Source organism: Acanthaster planci, linkage group LG17 (genome assembly GCF_054643075.1).
Source record: "Acanthaster planci isolate LZ-2023a linkage group LG17, COTS_SCS, whole genome shotgun sequence".
Taxonomy (NCBI): domain Eukaryota; kingdom Metazoa; phylum Echinodermata; class Asteroidea; order Valvatida; family Acanthasteridae; genus Acanthaster; species Acanthaster planci.
Window position 1 is genome coordinate 7665061 of NC_141793.1, and position 27826 is coordinate 7692886.

The 27826-nt window shown below is 40.5% G+C and overlaps 1 protein-coding gene across 5 annotated transcripts in view; it reads right to left on the reverse strand.

Annotated features, from left to right (window-relative positions):
• Positions 1-27826, reverse strand: part of LOC110988453 (GATOR2 complex protein MIOS-like) — a 147501-nt gene that overhangs the window by 27837 nt on the left and 91838 nt on the right. For all 5 annotated transcript variants that reach the window (XM_087147893.1, XM_022251952.2, XM_022251950.2 and 2 more), the window contains exons 14-20: positions 23509-23686; positions 22358-22429; positions 15088-15200; positions 14179-14348; positions 9289-9474; positions 3843-3976; positions 2608-2788 (exon numbers count right to left, since the gene is read on the reverse strand). In XM_087147893.1, the coding sequence (XP_087004019.1) occupies positions 2608-2788; positions 3843-3976; positions 9289-9474; positions 14179-14348; positions 15088-15200; positions 22358-22429; positions 23509-23686 (1034 nt within the window). The remainder of the gene's footprint in view (positions 1-2607; positions 2789-3842; positions 3977-9288; positions 9475-14178; positions 14349-15087; positions 15201-22357; positions 22430-23508; positions 23687-27826) is intronic.

Below are 27826 nucleotides of genomic sequence, written 5' to 3' on the forward strand. Positions count from 1 at the left end.
AGTATAAGGCATTCAGGTGCAGGCAGCACATGTCGCATCAGTAAGGCATGCAGGTGCAGGCAGCACATGTCGCATCAGTAAAGCATGCAGGTGCAGGCAGCACGTGTCGCATCAGTAAGGCATGCAGGTGCAGGCAGAACGTGTCACATCAGTATAAGGCATTCAGGTGCAGGCAGCACATGTCGCATCAGTAAGGCATGCAGGTGCAGGCAGAACGTGTCACATCAGTATAAGGCATTCAGGTGCAGGCAGCACGTGTCGCATCAGTAAGGCATGCAGGTGCAGGCAGCATGTGTCGCATCAGTATAAGGCATGCAGGTGCAGGCAGCACGTGTCACATCAGTATGAGGCATTCAGGTGCAGGCAGCATGTGTCGCATCAATATAAGGCATTCAGGTGCAGGCAGCATGTGTCACATCAGTAAGGCATGCAGGTGCAGGCAGCATGTGTCACACCAGTATAAGGCATTCAGGCGCAGGCAGCACATGTCGCATCAGTATTTTAAAGGCATGCAGGTGCTGGCAGCACGTGTCGCATCACACGCAAGCTCAGCAGTCTTGCTTTTGTAAGGCAACTAAAGGGACAAAGCTACACATAAATGCAATGCATGACCGTCATTTAACTCGAGACACATACGAGGTTAGAATAAATGTATTCCTGTTTGTGTATTCTTGTCCAGCTTTTCCTTTTTAGCAAGTGGGAAAAAAAGAAAAATGGAATTTCAGGGGATTTGTTTAAAAAAATAAGGAATACGGATAAAACTGGAAAAGTGGCACTTCTGAATTTATTAGATCTTTGCTAACTTGGGCGGGAGATAGTTCTTTAAGTGAAAATCTATCATAGTGATTATAATGTAAGACTGTGTGCGTTTTTGTGAGAGATTTGGCATGGGGTTTGTTCATTAATCGATCGAATTGTACACATGTAGGTTAAATATTTGAATAGTGAATTAATCTGTGCAAGATGTTCCATGTTGTTAAAATAGTTGGCAAGAGGGGCAAAACCATTCCTTGTGCTTCTATGCAATGAGGTGGTAGCATGATTAAAGAATTTTGAAACAGAAAAAATGATAATTATCCCGGCCCAGTATTGCTAACATTTTTAACTAACCCGGCGTGAAGTGGTTAAAAGAACATTAGCTTGAAACTCAGGCAAACTTCGTGAGTACTACCATTTGCCAGATACTGTACAGCGGTTCACCAAACTGGTGAGACTTTTCCAGAGTTAGGAGTGGGGCAACTTGCTTTCCCAGCAGGGAATATTCTTACGCAACGTGCACGTAACATGAGGTAGGAGCATTTTTTACTAAAAACCGTATTTCCTATGTCCAATCGATCCAACGTTTGACTTCAAACTACCACAATAAACCCAAACCCACACTTTTTAGGGCATCTGGCCCCGTTAAAGATTTTGTTGTTTCTTCCTAATCCTCCCCCCGAAAGACAGAAAAATACCAATACCAAACAAGAAGGGGCAATAATGACCCACCAAAATTGCACTAGCTCAAACAAGTTTGATAATGTTCAATTCTGACCAACGACATCCACAACATTCCCCCATCCCAATCCCAAGCAGAGGCTGTCGGATGTATGTGTGCTTTAAATAACCGATGGATTTCAATGATCTGTTTACTCCCAGAAGGTTTCACTTGTGAAGACGGCAGCAGCGACAGTATTTATAATAAGCGCATGTTGATGATGAACATGTACCCCCGGTACCCTATAGTAGCATGCCAATAATGCAAAAAATTTAATGGCAGAGCAACAAAGTGCTGATGTGTGTTGTCGTCAGTGCTATAGTCTGCACTCACATGATTGAAATGTCCTCTAATAGAAGTGCAAGTATGTCCTCTATGTGCAGTCTCTACATGTAAAATCTTTGTACGTGGATTGATCTTGATGTCCTGCAAAGTTGATTTTTGAATCTTCAGTTCAAGGTCATTATGGTTAAAATATTAGAAATGGTTTTCCAGATAAAATTCCAGAAAGATTAGACACACTTCAACATGGAATCTGGGTTGGTACTGGTATCCTCTGGAAGCCCACTGGTTTTGGACTTTTAAGCTTAACGTTGAGTCACTGTAGTTAAAACCAGCACTGGTTTTCTCAATGGAGATGGTTTGTGCAATCAAAAATTTAAGTCATTGATTTAGGCATGGGCTCGGTTGGGCATCTGTGTTTAACTCACCATTTTTGTTTCAGTTACATGTTTTTGTTCCATCCCAAATCCCATCATCTGTGAACATTTTTGTTTTGTTTTGTCATTTTTGGGGCACTCTGTCTAGTTTTAAAGATCAAATTACAATTGAACTAAGCTAAACTATATGCCATATTATAAAGGTGGTCTGCAAAGATTAATGCCATAGTGATGTCAGCTTTTCATGTGAGTAATGTGACATCAAATGAAAGGTCCATTTTTCACTGTCTCATATCTTAAGAACTTAATGACAGCGCTTAAAACTTGAATTCATACAATCAATCAGGCCTGTATAAAAACTGAAGTGACATACTGAACTCATCTCGTGTCAACAAAGCTTTAACAATTTCAGTACTAACATTTCTTTTAAATTATACAGGGAACAACTAATGATACATGTAAAAGGATTACCTTGACTCTCTGGTGCATAGGTCCTCGTAAATGGGGAAGTATTGTATGCAAAGACCGTTGAGCTAAAACAGTGGGAGATATGGCACTTTGACAGAAATGACAGTTGACAAAGACTTGCTGTGGGGAAGGGACCTTCACATTGCCCTGATGGTCATGGTGGTAGTAAACATCAAAACGTGCCCTGTACAAATGATAAAACTGCAACTTACAAAAATTGTGTAACTGTCCACAACAAAGCCTGCCACATCCAAGACCAGAAACAAGACAGAATTCAACTTCTTGTCCAAGTCTGAGTCTGCTTAAAGCCTGATCTAAATCCAAGTCCAAGGCTGCTAAAATGCCTGAAAAAATGTTCTCATATGCACCAAACTGGAATAACTCTTGGCTTTAGACAGCGTGACTTTGTAAAGAACATAAAGTGTACATATGTGCAACACCCAATCTCAACCACCTTTAAGCAATGGCATAACTTTACATACAAGTACACCGCATTTTATTGCTTAAATTCTGCAACAAATTACGACACATTTCATGAAGATTATGCACTGCACATAGTTATGTAAGTCTGTGATATGGTTTGTAAGTTTGTGCTATGCAATCGTTTTTGATGGCATTAAGTAGTACTGAACAAATATCGGAAATAAATTATTTCACTCCCTTATCATGTTCTGTCATTGCTCAACTTAACAAGGTTTAGATGAGAAATGAACAGCATTTTTTTGTGGTAGCAAAAAACATTTATGCCGTGAAAGAATTCCGGTTCCAATAAAGAAAAGATGAAAACTCTCATTTATGAAATCAACCGGCGTACATTGCACAGCTGTGGCACAAATTTTTATCGTAAGGTTTAAGCATGATACAAAGTCACACCAATTTGAAACTGGCTACTTGTCAATCAAACAAATAAATATTCTTCATCAAATTATCCGTCTTGCATATTTCATATTCAAAATACTTTGAGATAAGCTGTAAAATTAAATTCCAAAATGAGAGAAATCTTTGAATAAGTTTATAAACAAAAACAAAAAAATCATGAATGATTGCCTTTTATGAGTGAGATAATGACTTTCCTGAACAGGATTTGTAGTGTTAATTTTAAGCTTTAGCAAATAATCTTTTCAAAAATAATCTGTAGAGAGTAAAAAAAATCTCCATGGGAAGAGGATTGGGGCATTTATTTAGATGTATGGATTGCCTTTGCAAATAAGCTTTAGTAACGAACAATGATGATTTACCTTTGATGCCACAGCCTCCATGTATCCAATAAACCACGGTAGCTCTCGACCCAGTGAGTGACTTGTTTATCTTTACACAGCTCTGGAGGAAGTGCAAGTACAGCAACTAAACTAGCTGTCTGAATATCTGCAGTCTGAAATAATCAACACATATGAAGTAATTCACTACTTGTAACACAAAGAACTGAAATCTATCAGGCATCTTGACTAACAAAATTGAGAATCAGTGAGAGTTGAATGCAGATCAGATTTAACTGGCAGGGGAATAAGGCGAACGTATTTATGAGCTCCATGATACACTATGATAGAATTTAATCAAATACAAATTTGCAATGCACTGACAATTTTGAATGTAGCAGAAAAACAAAGCAATGCATAAAAGTTGTAAGCCCTGATGTGCAATCCTTTTATTTTCTCCAAGCTTGGCACTGTACTTGGAACCAGATTAGTGACCAATAAATGAATAAAGATGGAGTTTGGAACACAATCTAAAGTACATCCTGTGTCTTGCATTATGGTGTGTATCTCTCTGTTGTTAAAGGTTGAGTGATTTTGTTTGACATTGTTTTGGAACAAGTGCGCGTGAGGGTTTGATTGGCCTTAGAGAAGTGATGTGTGGGGATGAAAGGAAAAAGCAAGCTGAGAGGGAGAACGCAAAACGTCGGTAGCGAGCACGCCAACGATCTTCCTGTACTGTGCTAGCAGTGAAATTCTCTTTGAGAAACTCTTAAGCTTGTGAGCTTTTCCAGTTGAAGAACTGGCCCTGCACACTGTACATTGAACTATAATTCTTTGTTTTGTATGAATATATAATTTGAGACATACACGTGTTTGAAGTGAATTTCCATAACTTTGTCTTTGTCATGATGAGACGACACCTGATTTTGAAATTTGAATGATTATTGTCTGGATATATGAGATTCTTACTTTTCAAGAGATCAAAATAATTTGTATTTCACTAATAAAGGCATCAATATTCATTTTAACTTGTGCAGAGGAAGTTTAATTTGATAGTTTGCTCAAATTTCATAAAATTAACTTCGTAGTTCTTAGATAAATGGTTAACAATGACATTTTCAGATGGCTCATAAGTGGGACATCAGGTGTCACTGAGCCACTGACCGGTGCCATTGAGGGTACCGTCGACTGACCAGCTCCTTTAGAGATGTCGGTCACAGACAGTGAAACAACTTTGACTGTGGGGGTTCTCAGCTTCAGCTGAGAATTACTATGAGAATGAAAAACAAATCTTTTTTTTTCTTTAATTACAAATTCACCAAAGAATATAAATATGAAGTAATACTTCATATTTATAAAATAATACTAAAACATTTCGACCTAGACACAAATCATGTAAAACTCATTTAAAGGATCCCTAACAAAAATGTCCCATGAGGGTATCCCATGGGAAAATTTCCAATGCTGATCATAAAAGCCCCATGGTGTTCCCATGCTGATCATTAAAGCCTCATGGTGTTCCATGGTATCCAAACAATGTCCCATGGTGATCACTTCAACCAACATTACTTTTTTGCCAGTCCCATGATGTACACATGGGGTCCCATGGGCAGCCCATGGGATGCCTATGAGATCTGCATGGGACAGCAGTTTATCTGCATTGGGTTTTTAGCCGATTGACTTTGTACACATTTTTGAGGAACTATTTTAGTCTCTCAGCAATCTTCAATCATCATCAAACTTACACCCAGCACAGATCCAAATACAAAAATTTTTCAAAAGTAGTGACGTCATGATGACGGCATCATGTGAATCATTGTGGAATTTCGAATCTTTATTTTCACCATAGACTTTGTACACAGATTTGAAGATGTATTTTCTTCGGCTAGCAACCTTTCATCCGGATCAAAATCATAACAAGCACAGACACTCAGGCAAATATTCTAGCCAAAAAATGACATAATAATGACGTAATCACGTGAATCATTTTGGAATTTTGAATCTTTATTTGTTTCCATAGACTATGTATTCAAATTTGAAGGTATATTTTTTCGGTTAGTGACCTTTCATCTGGATCAAAGTTCTACCAGGCACAGACACTCATGAAAAGATCCTTGCAAATTAATGATGTTGTGATTACATCATCATGAGGCTAGTCACATGACATTAACCCTAATAGTCCTCAATCCTCCAAAAGGTGAACATGGTGAAGGATTGAGGACTGTTAGGGTTAAAGGTGCATCACTTAGAGTCCTAAATCTCCTAAAGCACATGTCCGATTGGCTTGAAATTTTCGACATAGCTAAACAGGTAGGTATTACAGATGAAAATTGACATGATGTTGTGTCAATTAGTAACGTGACATTAAAGGTGCATTGCTTAAAGCGCCCTATCCCAATTGGGTTGAAACCTTGCAGATATCTAGCACAGCAAGGGTAAGAGAAAAAATACCTGATATAAGGACAACTTCATCACATAACAAGTTATTTGATCTTGAAGGTACAATTTTTACAAAACTGTATCAACTAAAGTACATGTGCGATGGAGTTAAAAAAAGGAAAGTGTTATAGACGACACTGATGTCATGTTATGATCAAGTCATCAGCCAACTTGTCATTTGACATTAGATGTGCATCACTTAAAGCCCTATCTGTCCTGAAATACACGTCCGATTGGGTTGAAACCTTGCAGCACGCACATAGGGAAGACTTCTTTCTAAGTTATTAAACTGAGTGTCTTCGACAGTTGTTTGTTTGAAAATCTCAAAATGCAAAAAAAAAGCCCCGCGTTTTGTCCATGAGACAAAGGCACAGAGTTCTAGTTTAGTTTTGTTTTTGGGACCCCAAGTATGACTGCAGTGGCGGCTGGACAACAGGGGAAAATGCTGTCAAGCCGTAAAGGAAGGTCTTCGATAAGCTATGAGCAATTAAAAAGATCAGAGATCGGAAAAAACTCTTTGTGGCCCAGACTTTATCTTTATCGAGCAAGGAGTCATTGCCGGAAGACTAGTTAAGTCGGGTGGAAGTTGTGCCTAGCGACAATGAAAAGCTCAAGCAAATGCAAATGTCGGTGCATCATTGCTGGAGAATGGAAAAAAAGAGTCTAGTTTTGTACACAGAATAGCCGTAGACGTTTCTTTATTGAAGGACTCCAGCTGTTTTTACTGCATGCATGGGGAATTAAAGTCTGAGTGCATGCATCCAGCCAAAGAGAGAAAAAGCTTTATGGAGCGTCCGTGAGAAATAAAGTATTAGTCACCAATGTTAGGTCCTGTCTGACAGGGACAAATTAAACCCCAATTTTTCCACAGTCAGGACCAGCGCAAAAGTGGACATGGAGCTGGTCCCAGATTTTGTGGAAGACTCCTGGAAAATTGGTCGTTCTTCCACCTCCCGGCACATGTTAAAAATCTCCTGGATTGCCAATTTGAGTGTGTAAATTTATATTTACCTGTCTTTTTTAATGCCACAGTCTGAGTTGTAATAAAACTTTGCATGAAAATAATTTGTTGTGAATGCACTGTCATTTCCCTTGTCGAGAACTAGACTCAGTACAAGAGTATTTACCAGTGCCATGCACTTCTCGGATAAGGGAACACTAGGCAAGAAGCAACCCAACAAGTCGAGCAGGCCCGCCTGGTCAAACTCAGTGGTGGGAAGTTTAAGTTCCACGGCCCCCACAAGCGGTGAGGACCTGGCAGCAACCACATGCAAGATACAGCACTGCACTAGGGTGAAGAAGCCGTGAGTAATGGCCGAACAGCATTCTCTCACGCGGCAGATCACCACTGTAATGTGCTGGGACCCATCCCTATTCGTTGACATAAGGGAAGAATCCCTGCGCTACAGCAGCACTGAGGTCTGTTTCCGTGTGCCGAGCTTTGAGCTGCCCGAGCAGCCCAGCAAATGGTAAACTCAGCTATGCTCCCGAAGGCAGTAGAGGAGTATAGGGGCAAGTGATGCTCGAAGTTTGATGAAGGCCCAAAGGGAGAGCTATGCTTATATGTAACACCTGTCAGCACACTGAGGTCTGTTACAGTGCGCCAAGGTTTGAGTCGGCCGCGCAGCCCTCAAGTGGCGGACTCAACTTCGCTCCTGAAGGAGTGGGATCGGACTGGAGATACCGGCTCTCAGAGCCTGCGGGCCCTTGGCATAAGTACCAGATACCACACCAGTACCGCCACAACAAGTTGGCGAATATCACTTGATGCTCGAACTCGCGTGCTCGACAGCACAGTACTGGAGCAAATAAGGGTATTGCATGGCCGTGCCTCGGGCCGGCCAATGGGAGGGAATAGTTAATCACGCACTGTCCTATTCCCTAGCTTAGAAAGAACCAAAACCAATGCACCACTGTCCTTACTATTTAAGCGATCCCTGGCCTGAATATCTCGAAGTGGGGCGAGGACTAACTCGAACTTCCCTTGGGTTTTCAATTATCAAGAATAATGTATAGAGAAATTGGAAAAACAAGAGACGCCGAAATATCCAGCGATTACAAAAAATCGACAAGCAAATATAAGGAATATCAAGAAACCAGAAATGCCAAAATACTGGCGACATGAAAAATCAACAAACGATACATCCGAGTATAATGAGACAACTGCTTCGAAATATAACTGATCAAATTGTAAACAAGAATGCCACAACTGGGGCGAATCATCGAGTATATAAAAGAAAGCAAAATAAAGAAACACACATACTCAACATATTCTGTTGCACAGGAAATAAATTTCCCCCCCCCCAAAAAAAAAACAATATTACCACCCGGCGAACTCTGAAAATAGGTCAATACAAAGGTGTCTGCCACCTGTGCAAGACTGAAAAAGAATGGTAAAATATCAAGAAATATAACGAAAAAGGAACAATCTTACTGTTCACAAGAGTCAGAACAAATAAACAAGGTGATCAAGGAATAATACCGAAACACGCTTTAGTGAAAGAAAATCTCCCAAAAATTCGGAGCCGGAACAATGTTCCGTATTGTAATGACACTAAGAAATAAGAAGAGGAACATGGCCAATGCTGCGAGGGGGGGAGTGAGTTGGGGCGCACTATTGGTAATCGAGAATTTAGCGAATGGAAGTAATGGACTGAGAGACAATGCATAGGTATTGGTAATCTGCATAAGTTGAAGGCAGTAGACTACAATGTTTAAAAGGTGGATAAATGGGATGTACAGACTTTTTGCATTCAAAACCTTTTAAACATGGACAATGTACTTGTACTTGGATTCAAAATATCTTGAGAAAACATAAATATCCTCAAAGTTTGTAAAAAAAATTTGAAAACTCTCTATACATGTATTTCTTGCTATTTTTTGGGCGGATTTTATCATGAATGCCACATAAAACCGAACCATGCATAAAATAAAATGAGTACAAGAGTCTTTCCCCATTTTTAGGCTACTTTCTATCATAAACTTTTATACGTTTTTCTTTTGGCATAATTTTCCTTCACAACTGCATTAATGGCAAGCAATTTCTTACCCTGTCCACATAAGACTGTAACAGCTCCACACAGTCTTTATTCAACCCAGCTAGTAGCATGCCTTCTAGCTTGCCATCTTGCACAGTAATGTTTGTCAATTCCTCAATGAATACTGGCAGCTGCTGATCATTGAGAAACAAGCAGGCAAAGGCGACACGGTCCTCCATATTCAAGCCTGGCTCTTTCTGCAAGAAAAAAATAAAGCCAACAGTCACAATTTGGAAGAAAAATTTCATTAAATTTGCTCAACTATGCTGTATTAGAGTTTTGCTTCAATCCACTCTAAAGCAACATTCCAAACAAGTGAATCTGTAAATGAAGATCACTCTGAGATGAAATGCTTCGGACGCACAAATTGTCAGGGAAACTTAACACATGCCTACTACATAATGATTAAATAAAATTATTGAAGAAATAAGCTGAAGTTGGATTTGAACCTGTGACCTCTGGAATATTAGTACCAGTGTTCTACCGACTAAGCTACCAACAATGGTTCCTCTCAAAGTGCAAATGTCTTTGTTCAGGCATGCAAGTGAGAAGCCTTCAACCATACACTACATAGCAAGAGATCTTGTTTGTATGCAAAAAGCCATATCCTCTCTGAGCAATACCCAGTGTTCTCCAACGTACAGAAGAAGCATGGCAGTCCAAAATTTTGCATGTGTTTCCCCATCACAAAGTCACTGGCCACTGAGTTTAACCCTCAAAGAGCTGGGTTATTTTGGCCCATGTCAAGAACTTAGCTGTGCCAGGCTCAATTCTATTAGTGACTAATAAAGTATGCATGTAGAGACACCTCTTTTCAGTACAAATGTGAAGTTTGAACACAATCCAACATATGGTTTTGTTGCGACTGTCATTTCAAGTTCAAGCCTACAAATGTGCTAGCCTGTGTCTTTAAGCAACTTCTAAAGGCTCAGCTCCAGAAAAAACCCACTGCTGTGATGTCAAAAAAGTTGTTGGTCACCCCCGCGCTCTTTTAGGGTTAAAATCTTGGGTGCTGCCATGGATGTAAATCCTGGGAGATGGAGGGTTTATATCCCCCCCCACTGTTTGACGTGTGGTGAGCAAAAAATTAAAGTCAAATGACTAAAATGCATTCAGTATCACTCAGAAATTGAGATTTTTGTTTAAAAAAGCCATAAATATGCCATTCTGATTCGAATACAGATGTATATGTACATCAATATCATGAGCATAGACCTCCATATAGTCATACAGTGTCACCCCCACATGGTAACCTGACATCCCTGTCAACTTACTGAAACAGTGATATAAAAGTACTAGGCAGAAAAAGTGGCCTTTTATTGGAAGATTTCCAAGCAGCCACAGTAACTCCTTTACATATAGTGCAGCTTCCTACTCTATGTCACCACTACACAGACTGGAATTGGCCTTGTCGAAATGACATTTTCCCCTGTCTCATTTGGTAATTTTGTAGCAATATTACGCAATATTGTAGCAGAACAGTGAATTCGTACTTGTAAAACTTGTTAAAGTTTATGTATAACTGGTGCGCAGGCTCAGGCTTGTGCTGTGCACCAATTGCGTAGAGAGTTAGTATCTGGCTCGGGTATTTAAGCATGTGGCTCGCATGCGGACACGCTGTTCTGTTCCAGCGCTCTGTTTAGTCGCACGCTGATGATTGCTGCGCCTCACTTTCCCACAGTTGCACTCTGTGAATTTGTACCCCACGCTTGCACTGGCACTCTGCAGCCCGTCGAGGTACTAGGACGGGGCTGAGCTGAGCCGTGTACCAGGGTGAGTTGGAACCTTAAATTTAGAGGGAAGAGAGAGATTTTGCCCACTGTTTCGTTGCTAGTGAATGTGTGTGTACCCCTGGTGCCTGGTGGTAGACTGCCACGCAATGAGTCCACTCCCCCAGCCTTCGTATTAGACCAATCACAGGATGGCCAAGGCCCTACTCATCAGGGTACGTCCCCTTCCCAGGTTGCCTGAGGAAAGTCACCTGCTCCAGATGGACAGCAGCCGAAGTGACATCAGGGGAGCAACGTGCCACAATATGAACTCTGATATGAGCAACAGAATGCATGAGATCCAGCACTGGTGATAGCTCTGTGTCTCATCCATTCGCCGCTTGGAACACAGCATATTTAATAAATTTTGTTAGAATTTTAATAAGTTAAATTTCATTTAAAAGTCTGAAAGATAGAGAGATTTAAGGATATTCAGCAAAAAAAAGAGACATATGCACCATGTCACAAAGTGGAGTTAATTTCAAGTAATTTACTGCCTTATTTTTATTTGCCAGTGCATTTTCATATGTTAATTACGCCCCTCCCTCTGTAAGAAATGAGTCTGCCCCAGGAGAAAGGCAGTGATGTAGTCGAGTACTTTTTGAAAACCAAGTTCTCTACCAAATATTTAACTAGTTAGGAGGAAACAAAGCTGAAGTACATTGGCATTTGATGGTACATGCATAAAGGTAAGATTACAAAGCAACATGATGACTTCAGACCATCACTGTTTGATTAAAATTAACTTTTTAGGAGAAAAGTACTCGGAAAGTACTTGGCCGAGTACTTTCCGAGTACTTTTCTCCTTAAAACTGAAATTTTACACAAGTGGGAGTGTCTGAAGTCTTACATTTATTTTGTAATCTTACCTTTGCACACTTACCATCAAATGAGTGTGCACTCTGGCTTTATTTTTATTCCCTCTTACCCAGTTCAGTATTTTGCGGAGAACGTTGGTACTCGGAAAGTACCCGACTACAACACTGGAGAAAGGCAAGATGAGAGACTCCTAGTATGAAAATAACCAGTGTTTTGGTTAAGTGAATTTTTCAATCTCAGATGCCCTGTACATACATGTACCCCAGGCACTGCTTTAACCATATGCTACCAGGTTTAATTTGAAGTTGCATGACGTATACCCAGGGGATTTTCAACATTTTCTGCTTTCAAAATTCTTCAAAAATTTATAACTTCAAAAATAGTAGACGTTTACACCCATGTGAACGACTGTCTGGCGGCTAGTCTATAGTCTGACAGACAGCATCTATTAACGCCCAAGTATTTCAGCCAGGCCTGCTGCCTTGAAAAGAAAGCCCACATTGTGCAGTGTTACATAATTTCTTTTGTTCCCGAAATTGGCCCAATGCACTGCTGGCGCTTTTCAAGTGTGGATCAGATTAGCATGCAGCGCTCATCACTGAAGTGCTTTTGTCCCCGGTGGTAATCTGCTTGTGCTGAATACCACAAACGGTGGTATAATAATTCAAAACAATGATGGATTTCCTCTGCTACTGACAACTGAAAAAATGTTGGCAATTCCCAGAAACTGGAATTTTTATTTCCTTTTATGTAAAGAATAATATTTCAGTAACAGGATTATTGCAAGAGAAGAATCTTTGAATGCATTCCGACAACAAAACAGGAAGTAAATCATACGTATTGAGCAGAGGAGTACTTCCTGAAACCAACATTAGATTTCATTAAAAATGGTAGATAAAGTTGAACTTGGATGATAAACAGAATATTTTGCATGTAATTTCATCCTCCAGAAAATGAATTTTAGTGTTAAACCTTTAAGAGTATGGAGTACATGTACATTTAAATTTCATCAAAAAGTCCCAAGGGAATGAAGTGATTCCACCCTTACGTTACTCAATCCACATTCCAACTCTACCCATATTCCGACTCCACCCACATTCCATTGTGTATTCGACTGGCCTACTTCCCCTGGCCTACTGTTCCTGTCCATAAAGATAGGGGAACATCGGGTGTGGCCCACCACTGCAGGGATGCGACACCATCAAGGTGGCACGCTACCAAACGAACAAGCAAGATGCAGAAGAGCTGGTAGGCCACATTACAATACCTACCTGAGCTGATTGTGTCAGGAACTGACCTACCTATGGCCACCTACCTGAGGTGATCAGATCAAGAACTGTCCAACACGTACCTGTAAGCTTACAAGCCCATCTAGGAATTTCTGAAAGCTTGGCACCAAGAACAGGTGAACTGTTCAAAACCACTTCCCTTGTGGAAGCTTGAACAGTTCAGCGACACATTTGTAATAACATTTTTTTTCTGTCTGGTACCAACAGTTAAAAGCCAGTCACTCCAGCTCTTCCTTAAGCATTTTTTGTAATATCTTTTGTAAATAGTTGTTTTTTTGTGTAATTAAAGAAAACATTATTAGGGATTCAGTTTATGCAATTTGGACATCGTAAATTATCATTTTGTCTCTTCATTTCATTAAGCTTCACTACTGTCCTCCATGGGGAAAACAGACCAACGGTGTGACACACCGTTTCCAATTTTAGTGGAGAATCAATGTAGATTTTTTTCTAAGAGTCTGGGTATTTTATATTGCACTATACATTTACTTAACCATAGTAAATGCCTATTCAATACAATCTTAGCAGGCAAAAACTTACGCCACATCACTATGTCATATTCCACTTTGGTTAAAGGTGGTTTGCACAGTGCCCGTAAAGAGCAAGGGTTGATCCAGAACCAAATTTTTTTTGGGGGGGTTGTAGGGAGGCTAAACTTTTTTCATGTAACCTTTCATGGACTTTCTTAGGGCGAGACTACATATTGAGACTTTTTAAATGCTTTTGGATGGGGAGGAAATTAAACACACTGTATACCAAAAAATTGTGACTTGGATGAATTGGGAGTCATTATGGTACAGTATACTGCAGGTGACCATTTCAGCCAAAATATCACTAGATGTGGCAGGTTTTTAAAATCTAGCAAAATAAAAATTGTCCAGGTTTCAGCAAAATTAAATGAATCAGTAATCCTTGGACAAAGCAATATGCATAAAACAAGCTGAAAAAGTTCAAAACATTTTAAACTATTTAACAGAGAGCACGGACTCAGATTTACAGGTCAGAAAAACTTTGTGATACTCACCAAAACCACATCAAACGTGTCATCAAAAGCCGTCAAGAAGCCAAACATTGCACGTAAGTATGGATGCTTGAGCTTCTCCCTGAGTGTACTACACATCTCACACCATAAAGTATTACGTTGCTGGGTGAATCCAGACAATGCCATTGCCATGCCATGCAGACTTGAATTATCTAGAATACAAGGTCCCAACATTTACCTTTATCAAAAAGTTTTGAAAATCATCAAAGTGAACTCATATATACAGTGTTGTAATACTCGTACTCGGTACTCGTACTTGAGTACTACTCGAGTTCTGTTTTCAGAGTACTCGTACTCGTATTTGTACTCGGATGTCCAAGAACTCGTACTCAAACTACAGTTCTTGTACTCGGGCTACAAAATACTCAGAACTCGACACCCAAAAATTTTACTCGGGCATCAAAGTACTCGTACTCGATTAACAGTACTCGATAAAAAATCCTTTAAGTTAACTTACCAGGGCCGTTAAATTTTTCATACATGTATGTGTTTGTCAAGCAAGAGGCTTAAGTACAAAGTTTTGGGGACTTAATTTGAACTGCTGGTTGACGTAAACACACTGATTTGGGTAAGCTGTTGCAGACAATACATGTATTGTAATAAAAATAAAGTTGCAAATTTTTGTAGCCTTGTAAAACCCCAACAAAACTAATACTAATTATAAGCTTAACAATAATTACTATGCCCATTCTAGGTAGAGTCGACTCGACTGGAGTCACTGTGAGCAAATGACTCGAGTTGCCACATTTGAATGACTCAACCCGAGTCACAACTTTTTACAACTCTGATTCTAGGAGCATTTTGGAAAAGTACAATACAGTCACCAGATTAAGGCTGACTCACTCCAAAATTCTAAATAAGTGATACAACAAGAAAAGACTATACTGGTACCATTCTGAGCAGCATCTGTTGTTGCTCTGTTGAGCACATCAATTGCCTGTCGTAATCTCAGCTGAAATACACAAATGGCTGCAGCTCTTTCATACTCACTTTTTTCAACCAACCTGGAGTCAAACACAACATGAAAATGTACACACAGATGTTTATTCCAACAACTTCAGAAGACACTACGATGGTATCATGCTCAGACATACGGTACTAGCCTTACAATCGCTGCATATTCTTTACACAAACGGTGTGTACACAACTTGCAAAACTGCAGGCACCTTAAATAGTACATGAGCGTGGTGCCAACCTTGCTGCCACTGCAAATGAGAAAAACTAGAAAATGCAGAGTATTTTGAAAAAAAAGCTGGATACAGAATGTCAACATGCATGTACATGTATATAAAGAATACAAAAGCACAAACAAACCCCTCTTCTGCGTATTATGGCATATACTCAAGTTGACACTTGAGCACTGTCATCAAGGAAAGGTCTCAATTACACAACTGGCTTATCACGGTAATGGGAATTTTCTTAACCTCATTTTAGTATGCCATATTTTCTCTAAACATTGTAGTAGATACTCAATCTCTTAAAAGAACATCTATTAGATCTAAATTAGATCTAGCCCTAGCTAACAGTTTTGGATGCAGCCTTAGGCCACCATTCACTAATGTTTTAAAACACAGTAAATAGCCCCCCCAGCACACAAACCCTTAGCACTCCTCTCAGTCTAGCACCTTCATCCTCCAAGTCAGGTGAAGCAGTATCTCCCCCAACACACACAAAATACATCTTGAAAATAGTTTGCGGTACCTGCTGTTTCACCTGACTCAGACCTGCCAGCCAACCCCGAAAAGCTCGACGGTCGACTGGTTAAGATGTCTGCACTAGTAAGCAGGAGGTCGTGGGTTCGAGTCTTACCTAAGTAAGCTTGTGAATTTTTCTCAAGCTCTCGGACAAGCACTAAGCATACAGTGTTTATCAATATATAGACTGGGTAAGGCAAAACCAATTATATAAATTGACATCTCCCAAACGCAAAAAATACATCTTGAAAACAGGACAGGTTGGCTGGAATAATTGACAGACTTACATTGAGGATGGCTCAATTCAACCACCAGCGAAGGTGTGTTTGAGTATGTTGACCCATTGGTACAGGATGAATTAATGGATGTAGTTTTGGCTGGTAGTGGGAGAGATTGGGTTGAATGGGTACATCCTCAATTCTGCACCACAGAACGATGTCAACCAAACTGGTAATGAGCCCCAGAAGTATAAAGGCCTGAATAGTTTTGGCAGTGTTACGCTTTTTATAAGGTTTTGAATTCTTCCCTGTGTGTAGGCACAGCCATGCCCTGCTGAAGATCCAGCTTTGCCCCCAAGTAGATTGATTAAGTGGAAGGTTCCAGCTGAACTTTTTCTCATTGATTAGGAGGCCCAAGTGAACTGCAAGTTCTTGAGCTACTCCCTTCAGGGCCTCGTCTCTAGTGGAGCCCTAAACCATGAAGGTAAACAAAGAACTGAAGGATTCCTTTTCGCAGTATTGATGCAACAGTTTTTTTGCTATTCTAGTGAATACCTTGGTGGCTATCGAGAGACCGAAAAGAAGGCAAGTTGAGTTTGTAAAATTTTCTGTTACACAGAAATTGCAGGAAGTGAACATGGTCCTTCCGATTTGGAACATGCAGGTATACATACTGCAATTCAAGGGAGGCTGCCCAAGCGCGAACTGTCAGAGTATCAAGAACATCATGCAGCATCTCCACCCGGAATCTTTTTGGTCAAATATATCCATTAAGAGCTTCAGATTCAGCATGGGATGCCACTCGTTGGGATTCTTCTTGGGTGTTAGAAAGAATGAGGAATAGAATCCATACCTGGTATATCCCTGCTGGACCAGATGGATTGCTTCCTTCTGAAGTAGGGTATGTGTTTTGTTTTCCAGTACTAAATGTTTTTGTTTTTCTATCGGAATTGGAGTTGGGTGTGGAGTAAAGCTTGATAGAGGTTGGGCTTATGCATTCTAGGGCATACCCCCTACCTTAATTTGTCAAGTGCCCTCTTGTCCTGACAGCAAACAAAAGGGCTCAAGTCTTCGCGAAATTTTGGAGCCAGCCTCCCAGTAAACCATGGTCATTGAGTAGTCAGTGTGGCCAATGTTCCCAGAAGTAGCTGTCACAAGTTGTTTTGGAGTGAGGAGTGTATAAGGGTTGAAAGTTACACTCTAACAAACTGAATATGGATTTACCAGAAGGATGATATCTTGAGCCCGTTTGGTTGAACCAGGGTTGGATACAAAGGCTCAGCCATGCCCATCGAAAGGGCTTCAGAGGCTTACATGGAAACTGCTTGCTACTGGTATGAGTAGGTTGTCTATTTCACTTAATGGCTGCAGTCCTAGTGCATGTAGGCTTTCAAAGATTTATTCTGTCTGTAGCTTCCAAGCATTCAGCCTACACCTCTATGACCTCTTGGAACTTGCCATTAAAAAAAATCTGCTTCCAGGAGGGGAAAATATTCAAGATGTGCCCTTTTCTCCTCAGAGAGGAGAAAAATGACATTGAGAACATTAGTCCTTCAAACTGTGGTAGCAAGCACAGCACTCCGACAAAATGATCATGCAAATGCAGAGGCTGTCATCCAAGCAGTGAAAAGCCAGCATTGTTGTCTTGAGATACTGGAGACATCAGCTTCTTCACATGGGCATACTAGAAACTTGGACAACAGTTGAAGAAAACAGAACACACACAACTCTGCCTAAGCAGCCAAGTCAACTTTCATGAGAGTATCTTCCAGACTTGTATTTGAGTCATGAAACATTGAGTCTGAATGCAAGTCTGAGTCACATCTCTCAAATTCAAGACCCAAGTTATCCACGTCGAATCCAAGTCGGAGTCATGAGTCACAAAGCTCAAAATAAACTCCGAGTCACAAGCCACCTGTTTTATTGTATTGCAAACACATTTTCAGGTTCTGTAAATGTTTCATTTTTTACCACAGCAATTCCCTGATTTAATGAACTGGAAATATATGTATGTCATAAACCATGGAGATAAACTGACTAAAAGTCTTCTGTTCTACATGTGATATGTCAATCAAGCGTGCACTACAGTAGCTGCATCATGCACTGTTTTGCTCTGTGAAAAAAAAGCAACAAAGTTATTTCTGCTGAGTCACAAGTCATGCAGGTCGAGTCAGCAGCCCTGAGTCTGAGTCATTAAAAATGAGAGTCAAGTTTGACTTGAGTCCGAGTCACGAGTCATATAAGGATGGTGTCATCCTTTTTATTTCTGTTGTGGCTGGCGAAAGGGGATTTACGTGACAAGCCACCTGTAGAATCATTCGTGATTTTATTTAAGACAGCAAGAAGATCATCAAAATCAGGCCACAGTACCCAAAATGTATCTTTAGCCATGAATGGACGCCACTTTTTTACAGCCACCAGTATTTAGATTTGCTTGCTGCAACACTAATTAATCACTCACTGACCAGAGTGCCCCCCAATTGGTTTGGGAACAGAAAGAAGCTATTTTGGCTGATAACTCCTGAAAGCCCTCCTGAAAGCCCTGTAAAAATTGTTGATCATGCTTTCAGACCAGGACCAAAGGGAACACAGACGGAACCAGAAGAACAGCTCAAACTAAAGGTGGGTTGCAGCAACTGGTCTTAAAGCAGTCTGTACACTTTAGCCAGTCTTAAAGGGCTTGCTGTTAGTTGGTCTATAAGTTAGACCATTGCAATGAAGTGGTCTAAATGTTAAGCTGGTCTTAAAATAGTTGGCTAGCCTGGGGCTGGCTTAAAATGGTCTCTGTTTGGGATTTTCTTCTGATTTGACTGCTTGTAATATTTGCAGACAGAATGGCTTGTCAGTTATTAGTTACTGAGGATTTCAATCAAAGAGCCTTACACCAACAGATGACTGACTGAATCCTCGAGAAATATAATGACAACGAGCTTTACCACAAGTAAAGATTTCCTTCAGTTTTGCAAGTGTGCACTGCCTTGAGATTCTACGCAACTAGTGTTATTTACAACATATCTAGTGATATATCAGGTAGGGAAAAGGAATTTTCATTTTATGAAGTTAAAACATTATTTTGTAGTTTAAATATGGAGCTACTACATGTAGGTAGTTTAGAGGACTGTGTCAAATTGCATTAACTTGTGCAGTTAGAAACACATCTTTAAAAAGAACACAGAATTTGATTTATTCTGCACTCATTCCACGTGTCATTATGTTGGGATTTACAAGTCTACAGCCTGCATAACAGCACAAAGAGTATCATTGGCTCTGAAGAATAAATTGGATGATTTTGTTGCATTCCCTAACCAAGAAAGGAGTCTTCGGGAGCAGAAGGTGGGGTTCCACAACACGGCAGGGTCTCCTAACGTGATACGGGTTGTAGATGGGACACATCAGAATCCAAAGCCCGAGTGATCAAGAATATCTCTCGGTCAACAGGAAAGGGAACCACAGCCTTAACATTCAAGTAATATGCAACAGCCAAATGAAGCCCACAATTTGTGTAATTCGCTGGCCTGGGTCCACTCATGACTCTCAAAGGTTTTGCAAAAGTGCCATCAAAGGAGTCTTCGACAAAGGTCAAGTTCATGGTTACCTGCTTGGTGAAAAGGGCTATGCTCTGTCTCCAGACATGTATCTTCTCACATCATACATCAATCCTCAATGCCCTGAGCATCACAGATACAATTGCCAACATTCATGAACATGCTCCATTGTAGAGAAACTGTTGGGGCATATGGAAGCAGCTGCCCAGAGCAACGCATAAGATGACAAGAATGCCACTGGATCGACCACATGCAGTGACTGCAGCTGCAATCATTCTGCACAATGTCCCTAGACAGCAACACCTCACTGACTTTGATGACGAAGAGGATATCCTTGAGGACCTGGAAGAGGTTTCTAATAGGCCTTTGGCAGTCGATCATGTCTCGCAATGAATGCGATTTTCAAGATTTTCAGTTTTCAAAATTCTTCAAAAATTCAACATTTCATTTAATGGACATTTACACCAACACAAATGACTGTCTGGTGGCCACGCTAGTCTGACAGCCTAGTAAAAAGAGCCCAGATTTGCGGTGTTATGTCAGTTTCTTTTGTTCCCGAAATTGGCACAGTGCACTGCTGGCTTCTTTTCAATACGGGCCAGATTAGTGTGCAGCAGTATTGTATCACTCATCGCTGGAGCGCTTTTGTCCCCAGTAATGATCTGCTTGCACTGAATGCCATATAGCGGTATAATCTTTCAAAACAAGGATGGATTTCCCCATCAGCTCAGTATTTTGTGCTGAGCACGGTCTTTTGTTACAAGGCCCAGCTCTTTTGTCCAGTTTAGGGCTCCCCGGCTTCGTGTATAAAGCCTATGTGCTCGAAAACAGGTCCCCCGGCAGCAAGTGGTTAAATACTGCTTTATTGCAATTCACCCCTGGACTCTACAGGACTGGAGCTAAGATGCTAAGTGCTTTTGTTGTGATGACATTTATCCTTAGCCACCATATCTCTCTGGCTCCTCTGAGTACCGGATGATCCCATCTGGGTTGGGTCTGTCCCCAGAAATTACCCAGGTTATCTAAGTTGGTACCCATGGCTCCAGTACTGAGGGCTAGGGGCCCGAAAGATGTCTGTTTGTCAGAATGACGCACTTTTCTTTTAACAAACATTGCCGGGGGTAGGGACCGAAGTCCAGAAGAAACTGATGTCCAGGGTACTGAAGGCTAGAGGCCTAGAAGGCATAGCTCCGCAGCCTGAATGGTCCAAACTTTTGCTTCTCTCTCTACCAGGAGTAGTAGATGGAGGCCCTGCTCTATTCCTAGTGGGCCAGAGGCCTGGAAAGTATGTCTTTGGTGTTTGGATTGCTGGGTTTGCTGTAATTTAAAATATGAATGAGGACTGGAGACCCAGAAAGTGCAGGCCCAGGGGCCACAGACCCAGTACGCGACTTCGGTCTGCCTCATTTTACCTTTGACGGATGTGAGAATTAGACAGAGATGGAGACAGAGATTTATACTTCCTGTTCATCATCTCCCCACGTACAACAGATCTTGCAAGTATTTTCAAGCATGGCAACATGAGCACAAATAAGCTGAGTCTAAGTGTGTGCAAGGTTTCATACGGCAACACATGCCACATGTAACAAAACTGGGGAGGAGTAACACCACGTTTACGCTTGTGTGACTCCACCATATTGAACCTACGACGAAACCATTCATTCTTTTCCAGTGATGAAAGCCGGCAAAATACAACGACAAGGGTGATATTAATTGTCTGACAACACACGCTTGGTGCAAACCAAAGGTTAATGATAATATATACAATAACTAGCAATAATGAAGGAAATTACACGCCTTAAGGAGTGTGAAAATTTTACAACTCACCATTTGTGCCCAACAGAAAGGAGCAAAGGGCAAACCAGACTGATGCAAGTTCTAAGGCACTGGGCACTGTTTAAGGTTGTACAAAACACTAGTGAACGCAAGCCTTAGGCTAGAGAAATATGCAAATGTAACATGTAACAGCTAAGAGGGGCCCAGAAATGGACCTAAGATTAACTCAACCATAACTTTGTTCATCTCATTTTGAGCTAACTATAAAAAATTTTTAATAATAACAGGTTTTTGTACAGTGCTTTTAACAAAATCAAAGCGCTTTCTATTGTTATATTTCGGTGGAAGTATTTAGGAACGAATTCAAATATCACTCAGATGTAATAAACTTTGGGGTTATTTATAAGCAAATGAATAAATGAATAAGGCAATAAATATGTGCTTGGCTGGTCTTAAATGTGTGTTTAAGACCGGCTAAGGAGAATGGACGTGACTAATGTTCAAGAAGCACGCCAAGCACATACTCATTCCTGTTCATACCTTTTTAGTCAGAGAGTCAAAAGAAGTCAATAGATGACGGATTTCCAACGATTCTGTTGTGGAATTTTCCTGAACACCCCATTCATTTAATCTTAAAGTTGTCCTAAAGAATCCCCTTATACAGACTTGGCGCACACGTGGCAAGCCACATACACACAGACTCTTGACCAATCTCAGTCAATGAAACTGTCTTGTATCCTTATAAGTAAAAAAATATGTCAAACAGTCTCCATACATGGAAGAAGAGTACAGAGATAAACAAAAAGTGAGTCTAAGAAAAATTCATTTTCTGGTTCCTTTATTAAACAGTCAAATTGCACTTTGTTGAATAGGGAGACTGTCTGAGGTATTTATGAATGACTTTTAATATGTATGGTTTATAGCCTACCTGTTGATAAATGTGCTAAATGCAACTTCATCATGATCAAACTCCCAGCCACACAACATAAGGGCAGCAGACCTATATAGTATTTTAAAAGAATTGAAATAGTTTTTAAATTTTCTCGGTTGCAACTAGTAAACAAATTAAAAAGTGGAATGATGAAACCAATGCTATTTCAAGAAACAGTGATATCTAGCTCCAGGTAAAGAAGAACCAACACGACCACTTGTGGAAGTCAAGAAATCACTCTATAACAAATTCGCATACAAGTATAGAGGCATATAGCCTGGTGGTTGAGGTTTTTTAAATCCCAAACATAGGATTTGGGTTGAATGAGCAGCTGGAACTACATGTTGTGACCTTGGACTCCAATTATTCTCTCTCCACGGAAGCGTACAAAATAGGTACATGTACCTGGTCAGAAATAGTTGTATGATTGTCATTTGTACCTGATATGGCAGTATCAAGATGAAGATTCCTCAGGGAGCTGGGATGGTTTCAGAAGTGTTTGGAGGCTCAGGGAGAAGGGATAATAATGATTTCATGCCTTAAGCACTAGTAATTGGTGGAATTGGTGTAATATTTGCATTTCATCAATACCTGTCATCATTAGTATCAAAAGCAAATTTTAAGTACTTCGAGAAGTAAAGCTTGCCTTCTGAGGTTTGCTTTTAGGGAAATGTGCTTTCCAGTCTATCAAACTGAACAATCATACCATCAGGTGTCCAGAAGGTCGCAAGGTTGAAAAGTGGGTTATACAGTTATATCATTCATTTGGTACATATGTTGATGCAAAGGGTGATGTCATTCTGAGGTAATTAACAAAATGAAGATGGTGGGTGGTTTTTCATTATTTTTGCCTGGAATAAGCACTTACCACTTAATACTAATGAAATAATAATAATAATGCACAATATTATTTAATCATCTACAAAACTTCATCAATCTAGAATTCAGACTTGTATAATTTTTTAATTTACAAATGGGAGCCCCAAAACTTTAAAACTGATTATCTCAAAAAGGAATATTTGCTTGTCTGGGCTGCCAACATCCACCCCTTTAAATATGCAAACGGCAATATTGTTTTCATTGTTTTTTGTTTGTATTGATTGTTTTCAAATCCATTACTGTCATTAACTTATCAAATAATGGCTTACCTCTCAGGACTTCTGAAGACATTAGACTCTGAGTACCAGTCCACTCCTTTCCAGTCCACTGCATCCACACAACTCTTCAATCCAGACTCACTTTTGAGGAGTGACTTGACTCCACAGTATCTTGCACCTCCTTTCACTGATGCAGTCACCTTGTCTTCTTTGTGTAGAGACAGAAACCTTGAGGAATGAGTTAAGAAATCAATCAACGAGGTGAGCAATTATTACATGCCTTTCCATAAAAACCATACCAGTTGAATTGCTAAGTTTGGGCTCCAGCACAATAAATAGGTACCAGTTCTATTTAAAGGTTAAGAACTTCACCGTTTCACACTTGAATCTGCAGGCAGGAAACACTTTCAGATAAATGTGTTAATTCTTCATCATTATCTTTTCAACTGCATATATTACACAGTCACTATCCAGCAAGCAAATTTCAAGATCTATTTTGTAAGCTTCTTTTGACATGCTGTTCAGTTCTGAAATGCTCTTTCTTCCCTTTCCTGTTATTCAGATACCAATAGCATGTCCTAATTGAAGCACATGAACAAGCACCTTTCACACTCAATGACATGTCTCCCTTTTCACTCATTCACCTTTCTATTTGTTTTTCCTGTTGTCTTTGCATAACTCCTGAAAAGCTAAAGTGTATGAAAGACTGCAACATCTGTGATTATGTAACAGCTCTGATCACATACTGTACAACAGAAACAGAGAGATGTTACAACTGATAATGTTACTGTGATGGATAACACTCACAATCTGCTGCCTCGGCATGAAGTGGTTACTGCAAGAAGAACAGCCAGCTTCATTGAGGTGTACAGTGATAACGCCGTACTGAGAGACTCAGAGGGATGACCCACAAGAAGCTCAAGGACATGGGACAGATCCCAGCACGGAATGAGCTGTCTTGGAGGGGGAATGTTTAATGAACATACCATGAAGGAGGTGCCGGAGGGCAGTGTTGCCTGAGGGAGTGGAGCCATCAGGGTAAACCACTGGGAATAGCTGTGACAGCAGAACAGTAGTTGCATATGATTGCTAACTCCATTCCAGTCTTAAATAGGTACAAGAAAGTTTGGCTACTGCATTTATAGATGCCTCAGTTGGAGCCTCACCTTGTCCTTCACACCATGACATAAAAAAGTTGTTTTCTGCTGGTGTAGAGTTGTAGTAACAGCCTGGTCAATTGGGGCACCAGGGCAGGTGAGGCAAGTACGGAACAATGAGAAGAACACGGCAATGTTCCCGTTTGATCTTGACAAAACTGCAGGGATTAGGGATAATGGAAGGAAGGTGCCTATGCAAGTAACCCTTTCCAGGGGGCGTCTGTGGTAAGTTCAACATTTGTCTTCTCAGGAGGCCAAGTGCATGCCTCCTTGGTGATTTATGTATATGATGACTGTCAAGTTGTCTGATTAAATCCGAACAGGTTTGCCTTGATGGTTGTGCAGAAGTTACATGAATGTATCGCACTGATGGCTTGCTGGAGTTCCAAATGTTGAAGTACCCCTGTCCCTGAGACCTGGAGGGTCGAGAAGGGAAGCTCCCATCCAAATTTGGACACATCAGTAGTAATCATCACCTGCAGATCCATCTTTGGGAAGGAGAGGCTGCAATTCAGATTGTTCCTGTATCAGCTGCCAGTTGAAGATGTGGGCAGATGAAGTCTATTATTAGAACTTAGAGGTCAATCAAGTCACATTTGGGCTGGAAGAATGCCGGTGGAGCTGGAAGGGCCTCATATAAAGATGGCAAAGAGGTACCAGGTCCACCAGGTGAGTTATCAGGCCGAGGATGTGTTGTATTGATGTGATGGAGCCCTGGCAGAGGTGGAGACCTACACCCAAGTAAAGCACCTTCCCCAAATTGACCTCCATTCTGTCACAGCTTGTTGGCTGTTTTCCTGTGCAGTCAACCATTGTCAAGGACAGCAGAAATCTGCAGACTTCCTCAAGTGGGTACTTTGGCATTTAACGAGCAAGGCTCCCGTATACCTTTGTTGTCTTGACAATTGGGGTAATGAATAAAAAGCAGTAGCTAGATATCTCACGAATGCAAGCAGACTAAACACAAACAGAAGCACTCTTGCGAGCCAGCATAGCTTAAGCATCTCTCTCAAATAGAGGGATGTTATATCAGGCGGCTGAAAGTCTTTTAAAAGCAACTGGTCGCGAGCAGCGCACACCATTTTTATCCCTTGAATCACGCTGGAATGAGGCTTTCTTTTCGATCGGATTCTTTAGGCAATTATTATTACTAGTCCCTTGTCATCCACACAGTGGGGTAGCTAGGACTTTACCAGTGGGGGAGGGGGGAAAGGGGGACACCAGCATCTTATGAGGGGCACCAACTTTCAGTGGTGTGGTTTTTTGAGGGAAGCTTTTGTTAGCCTTGTTCAATCTCCGTTCACCATTTTGTTTTGTTTGGGTTTTTTAAGTGGGGGGCATGGGGGGGCACCGGGTATTATTTGTGTGGGGGGGGGACACATGCCCCCCAGGCCCCCCTGTGGCTACACCACTGCATTCCCAAATTATGCGTTGATGAGTCGCTGTCTCGGACTGGAGTCACTCTCTTTTTTTGACTTTAGACTAGTGCTACAGCCTAACCACCGAACCAAACCAAAAGTCATCGAACACGGCTCTTTCCAAGTGAACCAAACCATTTTCCTCGGATGTTCAGCTTTAATATGGCACAGCATTGATAGCAAACAGAGAGCACGCGAGAAAACTTGATGAAAATGCAAATACAACAAAAAATGGAAAACAACATTTATGTGTGAATACATGAACACATTCACAGTACAACATACAGTACAGTAAACTTACGATGGCCCTGCATCACACAATGGTTGTAAAATGTACATGGTGGGAATTCAATAGCAACCAACCTAGAACATGTAAGGTACAGCACGCCCACTGCAAATAAAGCTAAATTTTCACTATGTCCAATTGTGCTTATGTTTATTCTGACAGACATTTCGTATACCAATCTCTAATAACCATGCCCCTACGCTACATATTCAGCCAATGACGTTTAAATGGCAGTGCAAAACAAATTTTGATTGGATGCTGATCGTAGTCAGACTCGTGCTGATCGAAGGCAACCCTGGTGAAAAAAAATTTTGCCAGGCAGAGCAGAGCTCTCTATATATGTTGTAACAGAATTTTGCCAAATCTGTGAGTTGTTTGTAAATGTCAAATAACTACATGCCAATATCTGTTCAAAAAAGACTGATGGAAAATTGCCCCTTAATTGGCCACGTCGCCGTGGGCACTGTAATTGGAAAGAATGCTGACTGAGACCAAGGTTCTTTGAATATATCCAATACAACTGTTTGGTAGTTGAATCTGTTTTGTGAAAAACAACCAAAACACAATTCACAGGAAATCCAATTTATCTTGTGTGCTGTAAAGTAGGAAACTCCCATTTGAACATTCTGTTTGTCTTGTTTTCATGTATCCCACCATTCCCATGATCATTTTGTTGAGTTAAACGTGGTCCAAGCATTACCGCTTTTAGTTGGAAAAACACAGTTGGCAAATGTCATACCAGGAAAATTCCATGGAATTGGAACTCCTAAATAAACTTCAAGGAAACAGTTTAGAAGTTGTTCAAATTCTAGAAATTGAAGTAAGGTGAGGATGTCTCAATGTGCACTGACCTTTGTGCATGTACATGTACATACACACATTACGCACAATATCTGCAAGTACATGTACACTTGTGAGGCACAGAAAAAAAATTATCCTACATTTTGGAATTTAGTTTGGGAGATAGACTGACCTTGATCAAAATACATCTACAATAGATTCCTAGATTACAGATGGATGTTGCACCCATGAGAGCGTGTCCACAAGTGGTAAACACAAAGAGTCCCACAGCATGTGCAGCAAATCATCCAAGCATAAAACCCAACAACTCTTTTCACAGTCACCATAGTTTCAAGAAAGTAAGCAAGTAAGTAAGTAAAATGAAAATAAAGATGGTACCCATGTCCAGTTTATTTTTATTTCAATATCCCTGCCAACAAGCCTCTATTAATAAGAAAGTGTTTACGTCATCCAACATGCCCGAGAAGGTACATGTAGTCTTGGTTGTTGGCTACAGAAAAAAAGACATTTTTTTTCATAATTACGAAAAAAAAAGATAATAAATAAATCCTGTTGCTCTTTTTATCTTCACAAAACACCTCTGAACAATTTCAATAATGTTAAAATGCTTGGTTTTTATTGTTTTAGTTCATAAATTTGCGACTTTTGAAAAGAAACTTGTTATTTTCAATAATTCCATTTGCCTTTTGCTGTTACTTTGGTGAAGA